The sequence below is a fragment of the Eschscholzia californica genome, unplaced genomic scaffold (genome assembly GCF_041429995.1).
Source record: "Eschscholzia californica isolate CP2 unplaced genomic scaffold, dmEscCali1.0.p SCAF_6, whole genome shotgun sequence".
Classification (NCBI taxonomy): Eukaryota; Viridiplantae; Streptophyta; class Magnoliopsida; order Ranunculales; family Papaveraceae; genus Eschscholzia; species Eschscholzia californica.
Genome location: NW_028238483.1, coordinates 29704837 through 29727482, shown reverse-complemented (window position 1 = coordinate 29727482; position 22646 = coordinate 29704837). Strand labels below are relative to the sequence as shown.

At 34.9% G+C, this 22646-nt stretch overlaps 2 protein-coding genes across 2 annotated transcripts; one reads left to right on the top strand and one right to left on the bottom strand.

Moving 5' to 3' along the window:
- The first annotated feature begins 992 nt into the window (after nucleotides 1-992).
- Nucleotides 993-7500, top strand: LOC147533342 (BTB/POZ and TAZ domain-containing protein 4-like). The gene is made up of 6 exons (XM_086646452.1): nucleotides 993-1369; nucleotides 4872-6076; nucleotides 6195-6325; nucleotides 6452-6758; nucleotides 6849-7162; nucleotides 7267-7500. The coding sequence occupies exons 2-6, from the start codon at nucleotides 5810-5812 to the stop codon at nucleotides 7400-7402; spliced, it is 1155 nt and encodes a 384-aa protein (XP_086502578.1). The 5' UTR covers nucleotides 993-1369; nucleotides 4872-5809; the 3' UTR covers nucleotides 7403-7500.
- Nucleotides 7501-7581: 81 nt separating this feature from the next.
- LOC147533341 (formin-like protein 6) lies at nucleotides 7582-11623 on the bottom strand. The gene is made up of 4 exons (XM_086646451.1): nucleotides 9732-11623; nucleotides 9441-9640; nucleotides 9098-9339; nucleotides 7582-9016 (listed from the first exon to the last, which is right to left on the bottom strand). The coding sequence occupies exons 1-4, from the start codon at nucleotides 11237-11239 to the stop codon at nucleotides 8225-8227; spliced, it is 2742 nt and encodes a 913-aa protein (XP_086502577.1). The 5' UTR covers nucleotides 11240-11623; the 3' UTR covers nucleotides 7582-8224.
- Between the last annotated feature and the right edge of the window lie 11023 nt (nucleotides 11624-22646).

Genomic DNA, 22646 nt, shown 5'->3' with positions numbered 1-22646 from the left:
TTTTTCTTCAATCTGCGAATAATAGACAAACTAGATATCCTTTTATAGGATTTTGGACTTTCCTAGATAGACTTGAATTAGACTTTCCTAAATAATTAAAAGACTGCAACTTCCTAAATAGCTAGACTCAAATCTGGACCTTTCCAATTATTGGAAATACTAAAATAACATAATTTCCTAAACCTAGATTCTCTAAGAATCATACTAAGATCGGGACTTCCTAAAAACTACTCCTCATGGCCGGACGGCCTATGGCCCGGTTTGGCCATGGAAAAAGCCTCCACGCCGGGTGCCCCTGCATCACTAGGTCATCTGGAAAAATATATGCGTAAGCCTAAAACAATGTCACTCGTGTGAGGATGTGTGAGAATAGTCTCATGTAGACAAAACTCAAAATATATGCGTAACACCTAAGTCCAGCCCATGGACACCCGAGTCCGTAAGGGTTTATGGACATCCGAAACCCAAAGGCGGGTCCAACCAGTCTGGCTCAATGAGGTAAACAAGTCAGACACAGGTTTTGATGTGCTACCCGACATCTCGCCCGACAGTCACCCACTTATTAATGTTTGCCTATTGAAGAATAGAGAGGGAATATAACTGGTCTTATCGCACATTGTATAGAACAAATGCATGTTTAGATTACTTTTATTTATAATGGTCGAGTCTCTCAAAATTTTATTAAGTTCAAGTGATCCACTGGCGTTGACATTGATGCATTTATATCGACGAAGTCTAAAGGTGCCCCTCTTTTGAGTAGCGCATAAAGACGCCCTCCTATTGAATAGTGTAAACTAAAAACTGGACTGTCTGCTAACCTAACCGATTAACCCGAATAATTAGACGGGTTTTGAACATTTAGATTTTGAAAGTTACCCGTCCGCTTGATAGTCCTAACAGACATAAAAGTGCAGAGCTTCAGCGGCCCAACCCCACCCCTACTCCGCACCAATCTATAATACAAAACACATGAGCCTTCTCATAGGCCTGTCACCTGTGGTTTTATTCCAACTGGGCGTATCACATATATGTACTTTTTTTTTCGATGAGATACACATATATGTACTTCTATTTTAAACTTTTCTTTAATTCAAATATCTGAACAGAGTCTGAGCTCCAAAGTCCCAACAAGTTCTGAATGTTCAATTCAAAAACAGTGTGTGAGCTTCAAAATAATCAACTTAACAAATTCTTTCAATCAAATTTGTTCATAGGATAAACAAAATTACGCTGAAGTTGGGTTATATAGTGGTGGTTCGATTTCTTCACCAACATCCATGTCTAAGCAACCACTGAGTTCAAAATACAAAGAAATTTACCCTAACATCGTATCAAATGATCAATATTTGGAGCAATTGTTCAAAATGAGGTAATATATATATATATATATATATATATATATATATATATATATATATATATATATATATATATATATATATATACTCATATAAGAAAACCCATTCTTGAATTTTTCTGCTTAGTACTATAGTGACCAATATACAGGATTTCACCATTGGTTCTAGTTTAGGGTTTAAAAAGCTAACTTATTTTGATGAATGATTTGCCCAAATCCTAAACAGTGGTTCCAATATTGTTTCCCTTCACATTTCCTCTTTCTATTTGCTTGAATCAGAAAGTCTCTATCATGAATTTGTGTTAAATTTCACCACTCATTTCAGTAAGCTAGTATTCGTTTTTTTTTTCTTCTCATTGTCCGAATCTGACTCGTCTGACTCAAAAGAAATCAATACCAACCGGGTTACATGGATCAGCCATTTGGAGTTTTACGAGTCAATTAACAATGAATATTTTGAAATCTGACTCAAATCCATTCTGACCTTAAGTTACATTTGGAGTCCATAGGGTCCGTGGGTATATAGACCAAAATAATATTCAAAAAAGGTTTATGATCCAATCTTCCCAAAACATGGATATTTAGTCCTTTTACATTATGAACATAATAACACATTCTTTATGAGAGGACTACCGTCCATGTCCCTCCTACAAAAATCACGGGATTTTTAATTTTCCAGGGTGAATTTGGAATGTTTCTAATGTGGGCGTGATTTAGGGGATTTAAAGCAACTAACGTATAAATCCGAAATTGATTTTTCTCTATCTTCTAACCGTTTTGGAAAGCAAAGATCTATTTCCAAATCAATTCAAAACAAAAATCGTAACCAAATCAATTTTCTCTCTCTTTACAGATTTGGAAACCAAATCAATTTTCTCTCTCTTACTATGTAAATTTTTTTCGATTCAAATCAATTTTCTCTCACTTAACTTTCAGATTTGGAAATAGTATATTTTCTAGGATCAATTTAGGGGGTTAATATACAAAACATATATCATTGTCTCTCACTTAACTTTCAGTTTTGGAAATAGTATATTTTTCTGGGAACATTAAAGCAACATATGTTTTCGTTTTTACTCATACATAAGTACACATAGAATACAAATTATGAAACAAATACGTAAATTATGTATTATTTATGACGAGGAAACCATCATTTGTCAAGTATACAACATAATTTATCAAATGTATGTGGGTCTTGTTCAATAAATTGCACATAAATTCTTTTAGATTACACATAATTTTTTTTTACATTACACATCCTTTACATTATGTTACAAAAAAAAAGTACAAAATCTTATTTGGTTCAAAAATGGTGCCCATCCATGTACTCTCCATTAGTTTCGTTGGCTCACTTTGATTTGATGATTCTCTTTGAAATTTCATCTGGTATATCAAATCTACACACATAAATACACATACATTACAGAAAAAAAAATCATATATTGTATTATAAACTACATGTACAGTTTCGTAAATTATATATAATGTTTGTCAGATTTTGACAACATTTGAAGGTTTTGAGTAGTTTGGTAAACTTATCAATGCTACTGTTTTTGGTGAAAAGTACACGTAATGGTAAATAAATAATACACAATTTATGTGCACTTATACGTAAATTATATACATAATGGTAAGAACATGAAGATATACGTAAATTATATATACTTTATTGCAAAGTACACGAGATTTGATAGTAAAGCGAAGTATTTCTACTAATGAAATGAGTACTGTTTTGGTGTTAAAGCACGGGTAATGTTCTATAAATTACCCATAAGTTACTATAAATTGTGGTAATTTACGATAAAGTACATGTACTGTAAATTCTGTTATGAGTAACCGTACGAAAGAACAAATGTTTCATAAATCCGTACGGATTGAAAACCAGATCTGAAGAAAAAAATGAGAATATCATTAAGCTTAAACTACAAATCTAAAGATATCTGCTATGATGATTGATTGCAATAATGTCAAACTCGAGTTGAAGGATTAAACATCAAGATCAAAAACATAAATGAAATTTTAAGAGAGAGAAAGAAAATAAACATCAAACATTCGATTGATGATTGATAATCTGATCTCATGAAATATCAGAAACAACAAAAGATTAAACATAGATCTAAAGAAATATGATATTATCACTGGATGCAAACATAACATACTAACTTTGAAGGAATCATTGAATAAAGAATAAACATAAAGATCTTAAACAGTTATGAAAATTTTAGGGTTTTAGTTATGAATCATTGAATAAGGAATAAACATAAAAATCTTAAACAGTTATGAAAATTTTAGAGAGAGAAAATAAACATCATACATTCGAAGTTAATGAATTAGTAAACAGATCTTATAGATATGTATCATAAATCTGATACGTTTTATAATTGAGCGAAATAATTAGGGTTTTAGTTATAAGAAGAAGTATTAATATTAACAATGGTGTTTATAAAGATTTCGAAAGTACTAAACCTGGTAAATGATGAATTTGGACAACAATATAATGTAGAAGAAGAAGATTTTCTGAGTTTAATGGAGGTTTGTCAACTAAATCGGTTTTAGAGAGATCAAATAAAGAGTTTCCGTTACTGAAAATAATGAAGATATCCTTACTTTGAATAGAAACATGATTGGAGAGAAATATGAGAGATAATAATAAAGATATCCTTACTTTGAATAGAAACATGATTGGAGAGAAATATGGGAGATAAATATAGACAAAGATATGCATAGATTTCGAAGATAAATCAGTTATAAAATATGGAAAGGTTAGATTAGGGATTATGAAATAATATTTATTCTAGAGATTTGTGTTTTCTCTCTAGATGAGACCAAATGGACTAGATATCCATTTATATTATTTTTTTGGTTTTAAAACCCTTTATAGGATTAGAGAGGATTATATCTACTATTAGGATCCGTTTTTTGGATTATAAGCTCAAAAATTCTAAAAGAAATGCACACAATCACAAGGCTTTGTCACTGCTTATTGATGATTTTACGAAGAAAGTATATAACAAGCGTATGAAATCGACAAAATATTGCATACTTTCACTTTAATGGGACCCTACGAATTTTGGCCATATCTCTATCTCTATTTCATACAACTTTTATTTAGTCCTAGTTTTGTTTGAGAAAAATATAGTATTAAAATTGGATTTTGTTTTGAAGGTCATAAAAAGTTACATATTCAGATGTCATGGATATTAGCCATGTAATTTAAATTATACACATTTCTAACCTAAAGTTACATCTTAGACGTTACTACAATTTTTTAGCCAAAATGTTCATTGCATCTGACCTAAAAACACAAACCCATGATTTAATGGTGTGGCAGTGCTCCAAGAGTCATTTTCTTTTCGGGAGATGCTAGAGAGCCCAAATTTTTTGGGCATTTTAATGCCCAGCTGATGTGGAATCACTAAAAGACAAGGTTTTTTCAAAGTTTGACTACGGTGGGGACCGCTTTTATTTCTAAATGAGGAAATATGTCACCCTCTAAGTACCAATTTCTAAGTCACTCTATCATTTCCCTTTTCTAAATGGGAGAACAAGAAGGAAGACAGAAGATAATGGACAAAGTAGGTACAAAAATGACACCAATAATATTTGAAGTTGACAGATGAGGTGATAATGAAGGTAAATTGGATTCCCATTCTTTGTTTTCAGTAACAATTAGTTTTTTTTTTCTGGTTAACTTGATTCTAATCTTTTGTGGGTTTTAGTCAAATTTTTTGGTTTTTTAATGAGTTGGAAACAGTGAGTAAATTGGATAATAAAAGATCATCCCAAAAACTTAGGCTTAAGATGGATAAATATAGTTGATTAGTTAGTTGGGTTAAGTTTTATTACTTTGTTTTCCTTTGTAATGAGCAGGATTAATGTTCTTCTATAGCTGTTCGTTCGAAAATTGACTGTTCTGATATAGACAAAAGAAGGAAGAAAATGGAAATGTCATAATCCTGGCCTCTTGGGTTTGCGAAATCGAAAGAGAAAACAAAATATTGGTCCCACGAATTAGGCCGACCGACGGGAAAACTCGTGTTGGGTTTCTTCAGATCTTAACAAGTTGAATTCTACTTGTGAATATTTGGATTTTTGCATATTAGAATGATTTAAAAGGACAGGACCTCATTTTGACAGTTTCAGGATCAAAGCCTTGGGGAAGGAGCTTCTTGGTTTCAGGTATTTGGTGATAGAGAGATAGAGTTGCTCTTTACCCAAACCTGAGGAGCCATTAGAAGTGGTGAAAGGAGATTGATTACCCAGAGAGTTAGGTGAATCAGAAAAGGTTTCAATAGGTGATCAGATCATAATTTTCAGGAAACTTGATAGTAGAATGTCCTTTGAGGAAACTTGAAGGGAGCTCATTACTTGATCTTGGTTCTTGAAGATATCGAGTTCTTATTTCAATTTACAAATTTCTGTTTTTGGAGGAGCTAAGCTGAGAAATTGATGGAAGAGAAAGGAAGGGACCATGAAAGGTTATCTCCTTTGATTACAGATACTGCATCTCCAAATGCACCTCCACTGCCCGGATCATGGACGAGTATTTGTCGTCGGAAAGGGTTAATAACGGATGGACTACCATTAAAAGGATATAGTTGTGTTCCGACAGTCACAATTGACATGTGGGAACGAATGTTCGATGAAGGTTATAGGACAGATGTCACTATTAGTACCGACAATGACGGTGTCATCCATGCACACGCCTGCGTTCTTGTAATTTCCTTTTATCTCGAAACACTAATGCATAATAGAGTACTAAGATACTATAACTCAAGTTTATATTTTAGCTTGTTAGTAATAAATCTCGATTTCTTTTCGTATTATCTACCAGGGGATGGCTTCGCCAGTGCTAAAGAATATGCTTAGACAGACAAAAAGCCGCAGGCGTCGAAAATTGATCTCCATTCATGGTGTTCCTCACCAAGCAGTTGGGGTTTTTATTCGCTTTCTATATTCTTCCCGGTACCCATTCTCATCCTCTTGGTAGTTCATTGTCTTTTTATGAATGCACTATATTTGATTTTCTTGTCATTTTCTTTCACCAATTTTGGTACTAAATTAGTTCAATGATATATATTCTTCTTGTAGGTATGATCAAATAGAAATGAATGAATTTGCATTGCCTTTATTGGTGCTTTCACATGTGTATGTGATTCCATTACTGAAGAGAGAGTGCGAACGACAACTAGAAAAGGGCATGCTCACTACAGAGAATGTTGTTGATATCTTCCAGCTCTCATTACTCTGTGACTCACCTCGTTTATCCTTGTTCTGTCATCGTTTGATCGTCAAGAACTTTAAAGTCATTTCCACCACAGAAGGATGGAAAGTTATGAAGCAAAGTCATCCCATTTTAGAGAAGGAGCTTATCGAAACTGTAATTGAATCTGATTCAGTAAGTCCTTGAAGTAATTCCATAATCTCTTTCCTGTTTGAAATTACTTGCAAAAACTAATCCTATAATGTCTTAAATTTTGATTTTCAGAGGAATCAAGAAAGACTAAAGAAGCTTAAAAATAGGAAGACATATTTACAGTTATATGAAGCTATGGAAGCCCTAGTTCATATATGTAGAGATGGTTGTCGAACAATTGGTCCTCACGACAAAGTACTAAAAGGCGATCAACCACCTTGTAGTTTTGTCGCTTGTAAGGGCCTCGAGTTGCTTGTTCGCCACTTCGCCAGTTGCAAGCTTAGAGTTCCAGGGGGTTGTGCCCACTGTAAAAGAATGTGGCAACTCCTAGAACTACACTCTCGCCTTTGTTCCGAACCCACAAAATGTAGGGTTCCATTGTGCAGGTATTATACAATTCGATCCTTTCTCTTTTTACCCTCAAATGACGTAACTAACTTGTTCCCAAATCTATTTTCCTTAACTTTAAACTGTTTCATTTGGGGTGCAGGAACTTCAAGGAGAGATTGCAACAGCAGAGTAAAAAAGATGAAGTGAAGTGGAAATTACTAGTGCAGAACATCATAAGAGCAAAGAAAATCTCTGGGACGTCGTTTGTAACACCAGCGAGTGCCGCTTATGCCTAAGGGTTCATGTGTAAGACTGTAACCAGATTCATCGAAGAAGATCAGACAATTTTTGTTGTGTATCATTTTATAGTTAATAAAACAGAAAATTGGTTCCAGTTCTTCTACCTTTCTTTATGCAATATTTCACCAAATTTAGGATAAAAATTAAAACGACTAAACGAAGATAGAGTCGGGAGTAATATGGAACCACCATAAGCTGAAAAAACTTGAGAAATTCAACAGAATGAATGAACAAATGGAGAACTAAAGTGACAATGACAAGCTTCACAGGAAGTACACCTTAGTAATACAGTTTTTCCTTCCTAAAAAGCGAATTTGATGTGCAGATTACCTAATACTTCCTTACAACAACTAGTAAATTGACAAACATAAAATGCTAACATCGAAATATTTATAAACGAATCTTAAAACTTATCTTAACAAAATTTGAGAACTTTCCGATAAATGTATCTCTTCTTGAAGATGGAGATGAAGAAGTAAAGTTTTACCATCTTTAACTGTCAAAATTGTAGTAGAGGACCCTTCTGTGTATAATGTATGACTCGTTACCACTTCCACTGTGTATGGACTTGTTATTATCCGCTATAACCTTCAGTATCTCCGAAACTTTTTCTCATTCTTGATAGCATCTATTAGTGTTTCGGTCCGGCGGATAGACAAGGAGCTTGGTTGATCATAGTTCCATTTATAGCTTCTGTCTCTCAAAGTCAACATACTTCATTATCTGCTCAGAATCAAATCCCATCCGGTGCAGATTGGAGCTGTGTACCTTGATAAAGTGTCGTTTATCTTCAGAATTTGTTAACTTTTTCACAGGTTTTATGGAGATTTATCAAAATCTGAGCTTCCATGTTCTCTTAGATTGAATCTATTCAGAACGGGTATTGAGGTATTTGCAGGTACCTGAAAAGACCGAGCTGCTCCTACCATTGTTCTGTTATGTATCTTTCCAACTTCCTTGCACACATGATCCAATACCGAAAGAAAATCTCTGACGATCATGAAAATTCTAAACGGATGAGGTTCCTCCTTTGCCGCATCCCCATGAAAATACTCTGTCACCTCTTTAACATGAGATAAAGCCTTTCTCTCTTCACTCTTAACACTAAGAATTTCTTCTCTAGCTTCACTAAGAAATAATCTCATTGTTTCGAAGAAATTCCCCACTGTGTTTGACTTCTCATATTGCAAAGCCGATCTAACTTTCTCGAGTCCTTTCTCAAGCTTCAACAAATAACTACTCAAGACATCTGAGTCCATCCCTGCTGCTTTTTTAATATTGCCGAGTTCTTTGCCGAGACCCGAAACAACCACCAACCCTTGTTTCCTCAAGTCCTCTTCTTTTAGTTTGGGTTTTTCTTGGTCGGGATGATTCTCAGGTCCATGGGCCGAACGCCCACCTTCATATCTAATAATCTCTTGAACAACAAAATGAAGCAATGTTGTTTTCCCGTCTGTTCCTTTTATATCTACTAGTTTAAGGAGTGTATCGAGCTTAAAAGCTCTAGCATCGCCCCTAGCGGTTCCAACATTCATTCGATTCCCAGTTTGGAGTACAGCTTCGAGGAGTTTTAGGAATAACCGACTATTTCTCAACTCTTCACATGCTGCCTGCAATATGAAACAAAACCATTAACACCCAAGGATGAATTTTACTCTTTAAGTACGATAAGAACGTCAAATAGCGGGTACCTCCAAGGTTTGAAATGAAGTTCTCAAGTATTTTATTTCGGCTTCGAAGTTGGCTCTGTATAGCATCGCATCAACCCTTCTAAAAGCAAATGGTATATCGAGAATAGCTTTCAGGAATCTCTCTGCAGATCCTAGTCTTGATAAGTCACCACTATAGTTTTTCAGTTTTACTTCTTCCTCTTTGGTTGGAGCCATCTTCACCAACGTTTCTAAAAGCTCGGCACCTAAACCCTCAGGATTACCTGTTGCAGAAGAATATATACATGTCATGTTCTGAAGCTAATTCGAAACCGAGAAAGTTCTGACATACTTATTGTACCGAGCTGAAGATAGAGATACTAACCATCTAAAAGTGCTTGAGAAACTTCATCTTGGGTTACATTCAATGCCCTTAAAAGTATAGCTATATTCTGTGATTTCTTTGGGTCCAAAACTTGGTTCTCCTGTGGGATAGAGGGCAGACCAGCTTTTTTGTTCGAATCTTTCCTAGCTTGATTTTGAGGATCACATCCGAAAAGCGTCTCTATCATATCTTCATTCACACTGCAAATCAAGAAAATGATTAGCAAGAAATTAAGATTGTCCATTTGGTGAACTTATTGACACTTGATCATTCAAGAGTTAATCTACTTACTGAAAAGAACCCGAATTCAATTGATCCCACACCATAGCTCGGTCTGAACTCGCTCGTACCTTATCCCAATGCAATGGCTTTAACCTAATTTTTCCTCCATCTCCATCTTCCACTTCATTTTGTTGCTCCAAAGAAACTTGTGCAACAGGAGCTCGAGTTTCAGCCAAAGTTGAAGATGTAGGCCCCGGAAATATATTGACAGGCACTGATGACACATTTGTCTCCAATGGCCTTACTTTTCTTGGTGGAGCTAGTGGAGGTCGGGTCGGTGGTGGTGGCGGCGGTGGGCGTGGTGGACGTTCAGGAGGAGGAGGTGGTGGTGGCGGTGGTGGTGGTGGTGGAGCTGCATTTTTGGACTTTTTTCTAGTCAAGTCACCTAGAGACTTGGGAACCATCAGATTTGGTGGTGAAGATTGAAACTTTGTATTCCTCCTTGGAATTTGATGAGTGATGGGTAGTGACGGTGGCTGTGGTGGTGGAAGAGGTGGTACTGGTGGTAGTTTCACATCAGGCGAAGAGATCGAAAAACGCGATTTCGGGGATGATCTTTTAGAATGAGGGTTTGCACCAATATTCCTGAAGAAATTCTGATGACGAGGAACAGAAGCATCTTGAGTAGTACTTTCACTAACTCCACCATGAACAGAATTCTGAGGACTATAAAAAGTTTCTTGATCAGAAGATAAAGCAGAAGGAGAAGAAGGTCTATAAGAATCATCTTGTGGAGAAGAAGATCCATTTAGTGGTGGAGGATGAGGAGGAACAACTCTATTTAATGGTGGCAATGGTTGTAATTCAGGACTAGGATGATGATTCAATTCTGATCTACGAAGAGATCTCAATTTATGATAAGGAGATCCATTATTAAATTCATTTTCAGAAGATGAATTTCTTCTCAGATTTGAAGAAGGCGGTTCCATTGTTCCTAAATAAAGAAACTCAGAAGTGGGTGGAACTGATTCTTGATGAAGATTTGAAGTATTATTATTATTATGATTATGATTTCCTCCTCTTTCAAAAAGTTTCTGAGATTCAATTGAATTTCTAACTCTATGTTTATACAAGAAAAAAGCAAGAGCAGATAACATACCTAAAGTAGCAATTCCAACTGAAATTGCAACTGCAACTTTTTTTGTTGGATTTGAAGGTTGGGTTGCTATTGGAACTGTTGTTGTTGTTGTTGATGGAGGACTACTACTAATTATAGATGGTGATGAAGGTGGGGTTTTATTATTCTGATCTGGAGTTGGTCCATTTGGGGGTGATTCAGGGAAGAATGGTTGTTGAGATGGGTCTGGTATTTGGGGATTTCCTGGTGGTGATGGTGGTGGTGTTGAACCAGCAGGAAACAAAGGTTGATGAAGAACTCTTCTATTTAATAATAATACCTCACTACCCACAACTTGAAATTTAGTTTTAGAACTGAAAAATAAATCTAGAGAGAGAAAGAATAATAATAATAAGATAAATGGGTATCTAAGATGAAGAAGAACAGGAAGAGCTTTCATGGCGGTTTTTGGTTTTGGTATTTTTGTGGAAATCTGAGGTTGATAGTGTCAGGGGAAAGACAGGAAGCTTCTTTTGGTTGGGAGTTGAAGATGATCTGATTACGTCAGATTCGAGCTTCACCAATACTACTGGTTTTTCATTTTTTTTTCTTTTTTATGTTTTCGAGATGAAAAAACGCTTTAAGAATGCTTCGTGGCGTAAAGAATCTACTTTCCTTTCTTTCACCTTCCTTCCTCCTCCTCCTCTGTACTTTCTCTCTCTAAAACACACACACAGTCACTCTCTCTTCTTCTGTGCTCTGTTTCTCTCTCTAAAAACTTTCATGGTATTGTTATTTTAGTATTTTGGGAATTGTTTATGAAATACATTATGATGGTAGTCATGTAGTGGAAATAGAATAATTTTAATTTAGACTCAATTGGGAATACTTTTTAACTCTTATAATCTTTTTTTTCCTTTTAGTGTTTGTCATACAATTTAGTAATAGTGTTATCGACAAAATATATCATTACAATAATCGTTTTTGCTAGCGGTTGGATCAAGCATAAGATTTCGTTTGACGAATTTTTAAACAAATGTAGTGGTGTTTTTGTCTATGGGTCGACCGAATTCATAAGCCATGTGATGAATGTGGGTTTGTAATTGACGTTCTCAATTAGATAAAATTCTAATAAAGAGAAGAGTTGTCAACTAAGGATACTAGACTTCAAGTCGTTGTTTTAACTTTATCAATATAAGCTATTTTTTCTCCAAATTCAATTTTGAAAGACTTGTTATGACATACCAAATAAAAGTAAATGGAAAAGATCCTTTCTTTTTCACATTTATCAACTCATAGGTGTTTTTCTACCAAAGATACTAATCTTCCCTTAAATGTTTATTTTGAGAAATTTGGATAAAATCTTCTTGTGGCATTTTTTATTTGATTAAAGTAATCATTTAATTTTTTTCTAGTTTTAAAGTCTACACAATATGGCCTTTCATAATTTAGTTATATGTAGCAAAGACAAAATGTAACAAGAGCGTAAGTTGATTTATTTGTTCTTTACTAGATTGTTTATTGATAATTTCAGTGTTCTGGTGTGAAGGAGTTATTGAATTGAAATCTTCCCGAAAGCAAATATAATACGAAATTAAACCTATTTGCAATGAATTGAAATAGTTTCCAGAAGGATTGTCGTGGTTTGCGGAAGGAGTGCAATGGTTTGGTTACTGATGTACTACTCTTCGGAGATCTGGCTTACCACCCAAAACTGATATCTAAAATCACCATAGATTTATAAAGAAATTGTATAAAATCATAAAGCAAGAGAGCTTCAACAGAGTTTTTCTCTCTAGAATCGCTTTACAAAATCCTCAACACAAAAAATCCTATAACACCCTAATTTTCACTTCACCATCCATTTCCTAGTAATTAAACCTGATTTCTCTAATAACCAAATAAGTCAATCGATGAATGAATTAGAGAAATTCTCTTAATCGTGCTTAGCTCATTGACTATCGTAACTCGCCTCTCTCTCTCTTTCTCTCTTTCTGTTTTCGATCAAATTAAAATATAATGTTAGATAAAATACAAAATCGTAACAAAACAGTAGTTTAATAATCGAAAATTGGGCCAAATCTAAATTTTGAGAACATTATGAAAACTAAAGTGGTGCTAGTGTATTTAATGTCTTTTTACAAACTCAGAAAATTCTTGAATTACTTTTTCTTTTTTGAGAAGTTAGATTTTTTTTTTTACACAAATAGTAATTTACATACTTTCTCTAAAAACATCCGCCCAATTTAACATGTGTGAGTAAATCTTTTTTATGGCCAGCGCTTTGGGGAAAGCTAAATAGTTTCCGGGGTGTGAAATTTTAAAGGGAATATGCTTAATTTTAGAGATTTTCTGGGGAAATAAATTTTAAGGGGAAATAAAAAAAAACACTCCACCTCACCTCACTCTCTCTCCACCTCACCTCACTCTCTCTCCACCTCACCTCACTCTCTCTCCACCTCACCTCTTTGTCTTCTCCGATTTGGTCGCCGGCCGGAAAATTTTCCGGCCGACAACCATTAAAAAAAAAAAAAATATTTTTTTCACTCTCTCTCTCTCTAGAAACTCCGGCGAAGGGGTTTCCCGGGTTTCCCTTCGCCGGAGTTCCGGTCTGTTGAAGAACAGACCGGAACTGGTCTGTTCTTCAACAGACCAGATCGGTCTGTTCTTCAACAGACCGGAAGTGGTCTGTTGAAGAACAGACCAGTCCGGTCTGTTCTTCAACAGACCGGGACTCCGGCGAAGGGAAACCCCTTCGCCGGAGTTGAGAGAGAGAGAGAGAGTGAAAAATTATTATTATTTTTTTTTTTAATGGTCGCCGGCCGGAAAATTTTCCGGCCGGCAACCTAATCGGAGAAGATAGAGGTGAGGTGGAGAGAGAGAAGTGAGGTGGAGAGAGAGAGGTGAGGTGGAGAAACTATTTTGCTTTCCCCTAAATAAAATTGTCAAACAAATTTGACCAATTTTTGACCAAGTCTTCACACCCCGGAAACTTTTTAGCTTTCCCCAAAGCGCTGGCCTTTTTTATTTAGAGAAACCTAGCCAAGAATGGGTAGATAGAAAATTTTCTTTTAAATTAGGACTATGAAGAAACAGATGATAACTCATTGTTTAATAGATGTCTTGTTAAATTTAAAACTAAATAGATAATCAAACAAATTAAAATGATAATAAACTCAAAACATATTAAATTTTGACAAGGTTCATCAATTCAATGTTCTACATTTCATATGCCACAATTCTCTAATTCGACCACTCTTTGTATCGGGTCAATGACCTCCAAAATTCTCAAAGAATCGGATTTGAGTTGAAACACAAAACTCTACTTTCTGAATATTAAAATCTAACCCCATCATTTTTAATAAACCCATTATTAATGAATTAGAATGGATTAATATCACTTATTTTATTTCACAGATAAACTTACAAAGATACTCTTTTTTACAAAGGCAATTGGATTAAATAAATATAATTATAGATATATTGAATATATGTAATAAATAATTTCCTATAAAGTTTTTCTTTGTAAGAAGAATGTAGAGAAAGTAATATAATCATTCTTTCCTTTTACTTATTTATTGAATAGCTTTTTCTAAAGTGATTAAGGAAGCACTTTTACAAGAACTTCTTTAGTTAAACAAACAAATCTCAGATCTGATGGAAGCTATAATTGTGAGGTTAATTTAGGAAAATTAAAAATACAATACCGTTGTCGTTGTGTACCACAGGGAGCTGTTTGCAATAATAAAAACAGCAGGAGCCTAGTCTGGAATTTAAACTTTTCATTTTCTTGCTTTTTCTTTTGGGGAGCGGTCAGATGGAGTTGGGCCCATTTGTTGTGCCCTGGGCCACTGATCCACAATACTTTTGGGCCCATAAACGGTAGACTTACGTGTCCGCTAGTCCAACCTTTGTCAAATTGTTTGGACCACCGGTGACCCGAGTGGGATTTATCATTTTTTTTTTTGTTGAAAGGTGGGATTTATCAACCTAGTGGCACAAAGATAGATATTATTTCATTCAACCAATATACTTTTTTTTTTTCTTTTATAATCTATACAAATTAAGAAACTTTAATGGAATAAACTAGTGAAAAATTAAATATTAAGAATGAACACTCAAAATCTCCACATAAATTATTAACTCTACTTTTAGCTTAGCAAGTGAGTGGCTTGGATTCTTCTTTGTGTCGGTTCATAAAAATTCAGCATGGAAAACATATGGTGAGAAAGCCCTATGCATAGCCACAATTGTGAGAAAGTAAAATAGCACGTCAATGGATCTATAGTAGTTATTCCAGTGATAATTGATAAGGCGGACCTGCCTCTAGCTTAAGGTAAGACGTTTCTTTTGTCCCACAACCAATTAGTAATGAACTAAAGAATATGTAAATAGAGAGAGAGAGAGAGATTTGGGAGAGAAAATGACATAGACAAAAGTGTGTCCCACTCAGGACCGATCCAAATTTCTACGTAGGGGGTGTGAAATTATATACTCAAATATTCATTTTGTAGAGACATTAATTAACAAAATACTTTTATTCATTAATTTATTAGTACATTAGCGATTACAAACACAATTGACCTTTACGAGAGTTTATGTTTTAAACTGTTCGCATAATAAACTCGTCCTCAATTTCACAAAAAAACTTTATTTTCAATAAAGACTATTAATCTATCGTTCAATGCAGTGCCACCCTGACCCAAATCGAGCAATGTCTCGCTATGGGCCACCAAATTTCCGGAACCACATTTATGTAGGCGTCTATAAAAGTTTCCACCACTTAAGTGTTTTTAACCAGACCCAACTCATATGTAACATAAGATCGTCCACATTCAATCAAGGAGTGAAATTTCGGTCTTGATGGAAATTTCGGTCAACTCAAGAAATAAAAACGTTTTGTGAAAATGTTTCGATCAGTGTAGAAATTTTACAAATTATGGAAACGATAGCAATATAAAACAATGATGTGTAACAAGACTTTTTAACCATAACTAAGCATTAAAAAGATGCAAATATATACTTTTACTATTAACCGCTAAAATAGTAATTATAAGGAGCAAACACGAAAAAGTTAACTAAAATTTAATTGGATTTGTTAGTTTGATGAGTAGACTAAAAGGCAAAACAGAAAGAAGTCCAAACATGATATAGTTTTCTCAACAAAATACCCCAAAAATACAACTAAAATGAAATTTTAAAGGCGCCCTCCATAACTGTCAGAGGTGTCTGCCTTAAGAGAGTTCCCTTTAGACTTATCACAGGCACCCTTACAATTCCCTAATATTTTAAGATTTTTGAAGAACATAACGACGAACTTTGCTCTTCATCTTTTTCTTCCTCTTGTCGCCTTTCTCTCTCTAGAGTTTCATCACAAATCTTCTTAATCCAGCTGTATTTCATGAGGTTTGCATGGAGGAGATTAAAAACAATGAAATAAAAATGAATTCGAGAAGAAACCTGACATATTTTGGTAATTTCGCACAAAAATCTGCATGAAATTTTTGTAAGTTTCTTTTCGTTTTTCTAGTCTGGAAAATCGACATATTTTCACAATTTCGACCGAAATATGTCGATTTTTAATTCTTGCATTGAATGTGCTAGCTTTACTCTTTTTTCCTTTTCAACAAATGGGCCCACCAAAATTATAAATTTTTTCAACAAATAGCCTTTTAAGTTTTGACACGCGTATGTTTTAAAGTTGTCTTTGTGCAACCCCCGGCTCCATCTCCACTTAGAGAATCTCCAATGTAAGAGCATCTCCAATGCAAAACTCACAAAAAATCTCTATCCGTCCTATTTATCGAGTTCCAATGGAGATTCTCACTCCTAGGTGGCGAAAACAGAGATCCTCAATTTTTCTATGTATCCAAAGCAAAACTCTAAACTTTTTTATTTTAATTAGGTAGCATGGTTATTTTTGTAAAAAACTAATTAGTTATTTTGGAAATATACGAAGACTTGATTTCTATTGGTTGAAATTTAAATATTGATGAGTTGGATAATTAGAGATATCTCAAGAGGACACTCTATTTCTAGAGTGTCCTCTTGAAATATCTTTATTCCACCCTCGACACATAATATTTGAGATCTTAGTTGAGTTTTGCATTGGAGATGACTTTTTTTTAAAACAACTCGGAAAATCTCATGTAGCACTATGTATTTCTAAGATTGAGTTTTGCACTGGAGATGCTCTAATACTCAAAGAAATCTCTATTTATCTTATCTGTCAAGTTCCAATTGATATTCTCACTCTTGGGTGGCGAAAATAGAGATACTCAAATTTTTTGAGTCCCTAATGCAAAACTTTAAACTTATCTTATTTACTTTATGTGGTATAGTTATTTTTGTAAATAACTAATTAATTATTTCGAAAATATAAAAGACTCGGTTTTTATTGGTCGAAATCAAATATTGGTGAGTTGGACAATTAGAGATATTTCAAGAGGACATTCTAGAAATAGAGTGTCCTTTTGAGATATCTCCAAATAGAGTGTTGTATTGGAGATGTTCTTATCTCTCACAGTGTCACTTCTCTCTAGGTCACTTCTCACTAGGTCACTTCTCACCCCATCTCCATCCTTACGCCCATCTTCATCTCTCTACATTTTCTTGGGAACGTTTTTATTAGTTACGTCGTTGGTAATAAATTTTTTTAAAATTGGTACATAACATAATCTTTCATGAGATATGTAGCTTTACTTTTTTCATTTGGGCTCATTACTATATTGTTATTTCGTTCTCCTCAAGTAAGCCTTTATCTAATCTCTCTCTGATTACTCCATGTTTTACTACACCAAAGATTCCATATCTTTTTTACTTCTCTTTTGCTTTGACAACAACGTCGTTACTGGAAATGATGATCATTCCATATTACTCTCAAATCACTCATCGATTGTACCTTTTCTTTTAAAGACCTCTGTTAACTGCAACATTTTATGGGCATCAAGGTTTCTCCCTTGTATATGGGCATCTTTCTTTGTCAAATGAAAATTCATCCTTAAAATTCTTGAAGACTCGGGTGTAATCGTTTCTTGTACCTCTCCCTTTCTCATGGAACAAAAGCTTCATCCCAGCACAACTGATCACACTCTTCTCCCTGATCCCACGATCTATCGTCTAATTGCTCATTTACTTTACTTGACAATCGTTCCTCTTAACATTACTCCAAACAATACCCATATTGGTGTTGCTCATTGCTTTCAACGTTACCTCGAAGCTTCGGTAGAAAGGGGATTTTTATTTCAACCTCTACTCAGGGCCGGCCCTGAGGGGCAAGCGAGCAAAGCCTCGCTTCGGGCCCCCAGAGCCAAGGGGCCTCACGAAAGCCAAAAAATTGAGAATCAAAGGGGCCTCATTTTTTGCATCTTTATACAAGCAATGATCAGGAAAGACAAGGAAGTAACATTAACTGAATTGGTAGGAAACATGGTAAGGAGTCCTAACAATCCATGTTCGATCTCAAGCATAAGCATTTTTTCCTTATTAATTGTATTTTTTTTCTACTTTGGTTGACTTCTACCACCACCACAACTACTAAACCTCCACTACTACAACCACGGTTACTAAACCTCTACCACTATCTCCACCATCACCTCCAGTCTCCACCATTAAACTGTACATTTTAAAAAAAATTACTTTGGTTGACACTTCTACTACCACGACGATTACTAAACTTTCTCCACCACCACCCCAATCACTAAACCTCTACCACTGTACCTCCACTACCACCACCATCACAACCACGACTACTACCATTATTAAACCTCACAACTACCGCCATTATAAAACCTCCAGCGCCACAATCACAATCAAACCACAATCAATACTATCCCATTAACATTAAAAAAAAAGTTGAAACTCTTTTCTCGGAGAATAATTTTCTAATATATATTTTTTCGGTTTAAAAAAATACTAAACAATATACAGATTAGCCGAATTCCGAATTCACTGAATCACGTAATTGTGAGGTCGTTCATGGACCGACGAGGGCTCTCTCCGAACCCGTGCTGATTTTCGAGTAACTCAACTAGATCGTTCAACTCAGAGTGCAAGTTATGAACACAAGTTTCATGTTTAAACCTCACATTATGTGCAAAGAAAACACAGAAAGTTATGATATAGAAATTTTTTTCCTTGTAAAACGCGTATAGGCCCCATTTTTAAAACTCGCTTCGGGCCTCCGAAATCTCAGGACCGGCCCTGCCTCTACTTCCCTATATAAGCAGATCGGGCACTCGATCAACATGGATGACGCACCCGACTAGACTGCTTATATAGGATTACTATGAATCATTGTAAATATTCGTTATAGTTTTATTAAGATCTACTTTTATTAAGTCTATAGATACTTATAAACTCATGGTGTGTTTGGATGCAAAATTCCTAAGTAGGATTCCTACTAAAAATGAGATTTGGTTCTTTGGCCAACAAGAATCTTAGGACTCTTAAGGGGTCATAAGTACAAAATTTATATTGGACTCAAATTTCACCCTACCCCGTAAGATTTGATCAAATGTTGGATTATGAAGTCCAAATTTCAAACGAAATTAGATGTTGATTTAGGTGAAATTTTGAGAGTAAAAGAGGACTAATTAGAAAATTATCTTCACTATAGCTAGTTTCACAAGTGATTTGAATATCAAATAGGGCTAGTTATTGGACTAAGTATACTGGATCTGCCTGTAAATATTGTTGAGTTCTGATTTTGAAATCTAGATTCAGCTAGAATGTTAGGTATCACAATAGAAAAAGAGAGCCAACAAAAAGAAAAGAAAAGAAAAGAAAAGAAAATGCATCATATTTTAATAGAAAGTATGGTTGGTGAGAAGGATGATTGGTGCAGGTGGTGGTGTGGGTTTACACAATGATGTGTATAATTATAATTTTTAATTATAGTGTGAAACATGAAATAATTTCCAGGGGTTTTGCCTTGTTTGCCCTAACAAAATATTCCTAGGGACACATTATGACATATTTAGATGTTCCAATATTGATTTGACTAATCACAACAATCTAATAGTTACACTTTGTGATGTCTTAGCACAAAGAGCTAATTCCTGTAGGCATTTGTGATGTCTTAGCACAAGAAGCTAAATTCTGTTCTCTTTCTCTCTCGGTCCGACTCTGTTCTTATCGCGACTGCTCCATCTTTCAGTCTTCTGCCGGCCGTAAAGGGGAGTCTCCGAGCGCTTCATCTTCTTATTCTTCTTTTTCCCAAAGGAAAGTGTACATATCAAGCCGAAAGAGATGATGGAGTTGTAAAAGGGTGGGTGCTTGGATGGCTTTCTCTTTGATTAGTTGTGAGCTCTGTCTTGTGAAGTGGGCGTCCACCTCACTTGGATGCTCATGGGCCTTCAAAGCCAGCCAGGGCCCAGGGGTGCGTGAGTTTCAAAGTCAAAACTTTCTGGTCCTTAAAGTTACAGATTAGCCTAATTGAAGGTGCCTAAAGTACTGAGCTAATAGTAAGTTATTTAAGGCAGGAAAGTTTTAAAAGCGCCCAATTCATGCTATACGTCTCATCAGTAGGAAGACGCGCCAAAATATTAGATAGACGAAAATATCAGACCCGATTAAGGTCCTATAAGAATTTTATCTGTAGTTAAGGTGGTCTAGAAAATTCGTTGCAGTAATTGGGTTGACATGACTTATACCATTGTTGCTCATTAAACGGAGAAGAATACAAATAGACGATATTGGACATAGATTGTGATGTAGATTGTTGCGGAAGCGTAAAAGTAATGGAATCCACCATTGTTATTAAACTAAACTAATGAAATAAAGCTGATGAAATAAAGATAAAAGCGATAAAACGATAAACTTGATTAATAATAAACGATAAACTTGATTAACAATAAACTTGCTTCATAATATTCTCTGATCTGAATAACAAGGACAAACCTGACTTCCTTTTATAGGAACTTAGAAACTTCTAGATAGACTCAAGTTAGGATTCCTAAATATCAAAGATACTCAAACATAGAAACTTCTAAACCTAGACTTAGTAGGAAATACTAAAACATGGAAACTCCTAAACTCTAACCCTAATGGGCTCGGCCATGAGGCCCTCTAACTAGTTCGGCCGTGAGGCCCATCTTGATGGTCTCCATCATACTCCCCGACCGAGAACGAACTTGCCCTCAAGTGAGACTCAACAATGCAATCCTTAATTCCCACTTCGAGCGAACGGTGCATTGGGGTGGAAGGACACCCACTTGGACGAAATCACTAGCTTCAATCTCATAGTGCAAATTAAGAATCTTGCAAAAATAAATGTAGGAAAGAAACTTCCAACAAATTGCAACATCTCCCGTCATCTTTTAATTTGATGAAGAAGACCACAAATACGACATAATATTTTATGGAAAAATCAACCTTGAATTTCTTCACTTGAACGATCTTCCCACGTTCATCTTCGTGTTGCTTATAAACCAAACTCGAATATGGCTTAATCAAATCTAAACTAGAATGAACTGACTTTTTCAACCTAAAAGAGGATAATTCACTTTGTTCTTCTTGTTCCTCCGTCATTGAGAAAATTTTATTTTTTTTGTCAAGAACTTCTTCAATACCATCGAACACGGTGACCGAAGTAACATTCGAGAACTGTCTACTGGATTCAATCTTTGTCTCCACATATGAAAAATATTCATCTAAAGGAAGAAAAACATACCTAAAGATGCTTTTCAATGTAGTCCAATCGTCGACGAAATTTTTTCCTTGATCAATGAGTCTCCATTGCATCTCGTTGAATTTTTCATAGACTCTTTTAGACAAGTGTTGTTCGATGACAAAAACCTTATCTTCGTCATGGACTTCTTGGTTTATAAACCAATCTTCCATCTGTTGAATCCAAAAATCTATATGATATTGATAATCAAACATAGGAATTTTGGAATCGACATTAATTTTGTTTTGATATTTTCGATCAACATAGAGTTGTTGTGCATCTCTTAAAGGATCCCAACCTAAACGCGGAAGATTATTCCAACATTCAAGATGAGAAGTATTTAAAAACAAATTATCTTTTCCCAGATTCTTAAAGCTCTGATACCAGCTGATGTAGATTGTTGCGGAAGCGTAAAAGTAATGGAATCCACCATTGTTATTAAACTAAACTAATGAAATAAAGCTGATGAAATAAAGATAAAAGCGATAAAACGATAAACTTGATTAATAATAAACGATAAACTTGATTAACAATAAACTTGATTCATAATATTCTCTGATCTGAATAACAAGGACAGACCTGACTTCCTTTTATAGGAACTTAGAAACTTCTAGATAGACTCAAGTTAGGATTCCTAAATATCAAAGATACTCAAACATAGAAACTTCTAAACCTAGACTTAGTAGGAAATACTAAAACATGGAAACTCCTAAACTCTAACCCTAATGGGCTCGATCATGAGGCCCTCTAACTAGTTCGGCCGTGAGGCCCATCTTGATGGTCTCCATCAGATTGATTTTGAAATATCAACCGTCACCAGCTCATACCTCTCTTTATGCTCTTGAGCTAATTGAATCACCACTCTTTTTCGATGGTCATTGCTACCGAATAAAATTCAATCCAACTCAATATAAAAGGAAGCTTATGAAACTGTCATTTTTGTTATCTCCTTTTAAAGGAATGAATTCCCATTTCACAAAAACTGAAACCCAAATATCAGATTCTTGAAATAGGCTTTAGAAGTTGATTTCAAGAAACTTGGATATTAGGAATTAAGTCATATCATGACATCACTAATCTATTACTTAATCACTTCAATTTCATTCTTTTAGATCTTATACTATAAGACAAGATGTTATAACCTACGAAAGTTTTCTTCGACCATCTCCCACCAAAACAACAAATCAAGTTTCTTCGA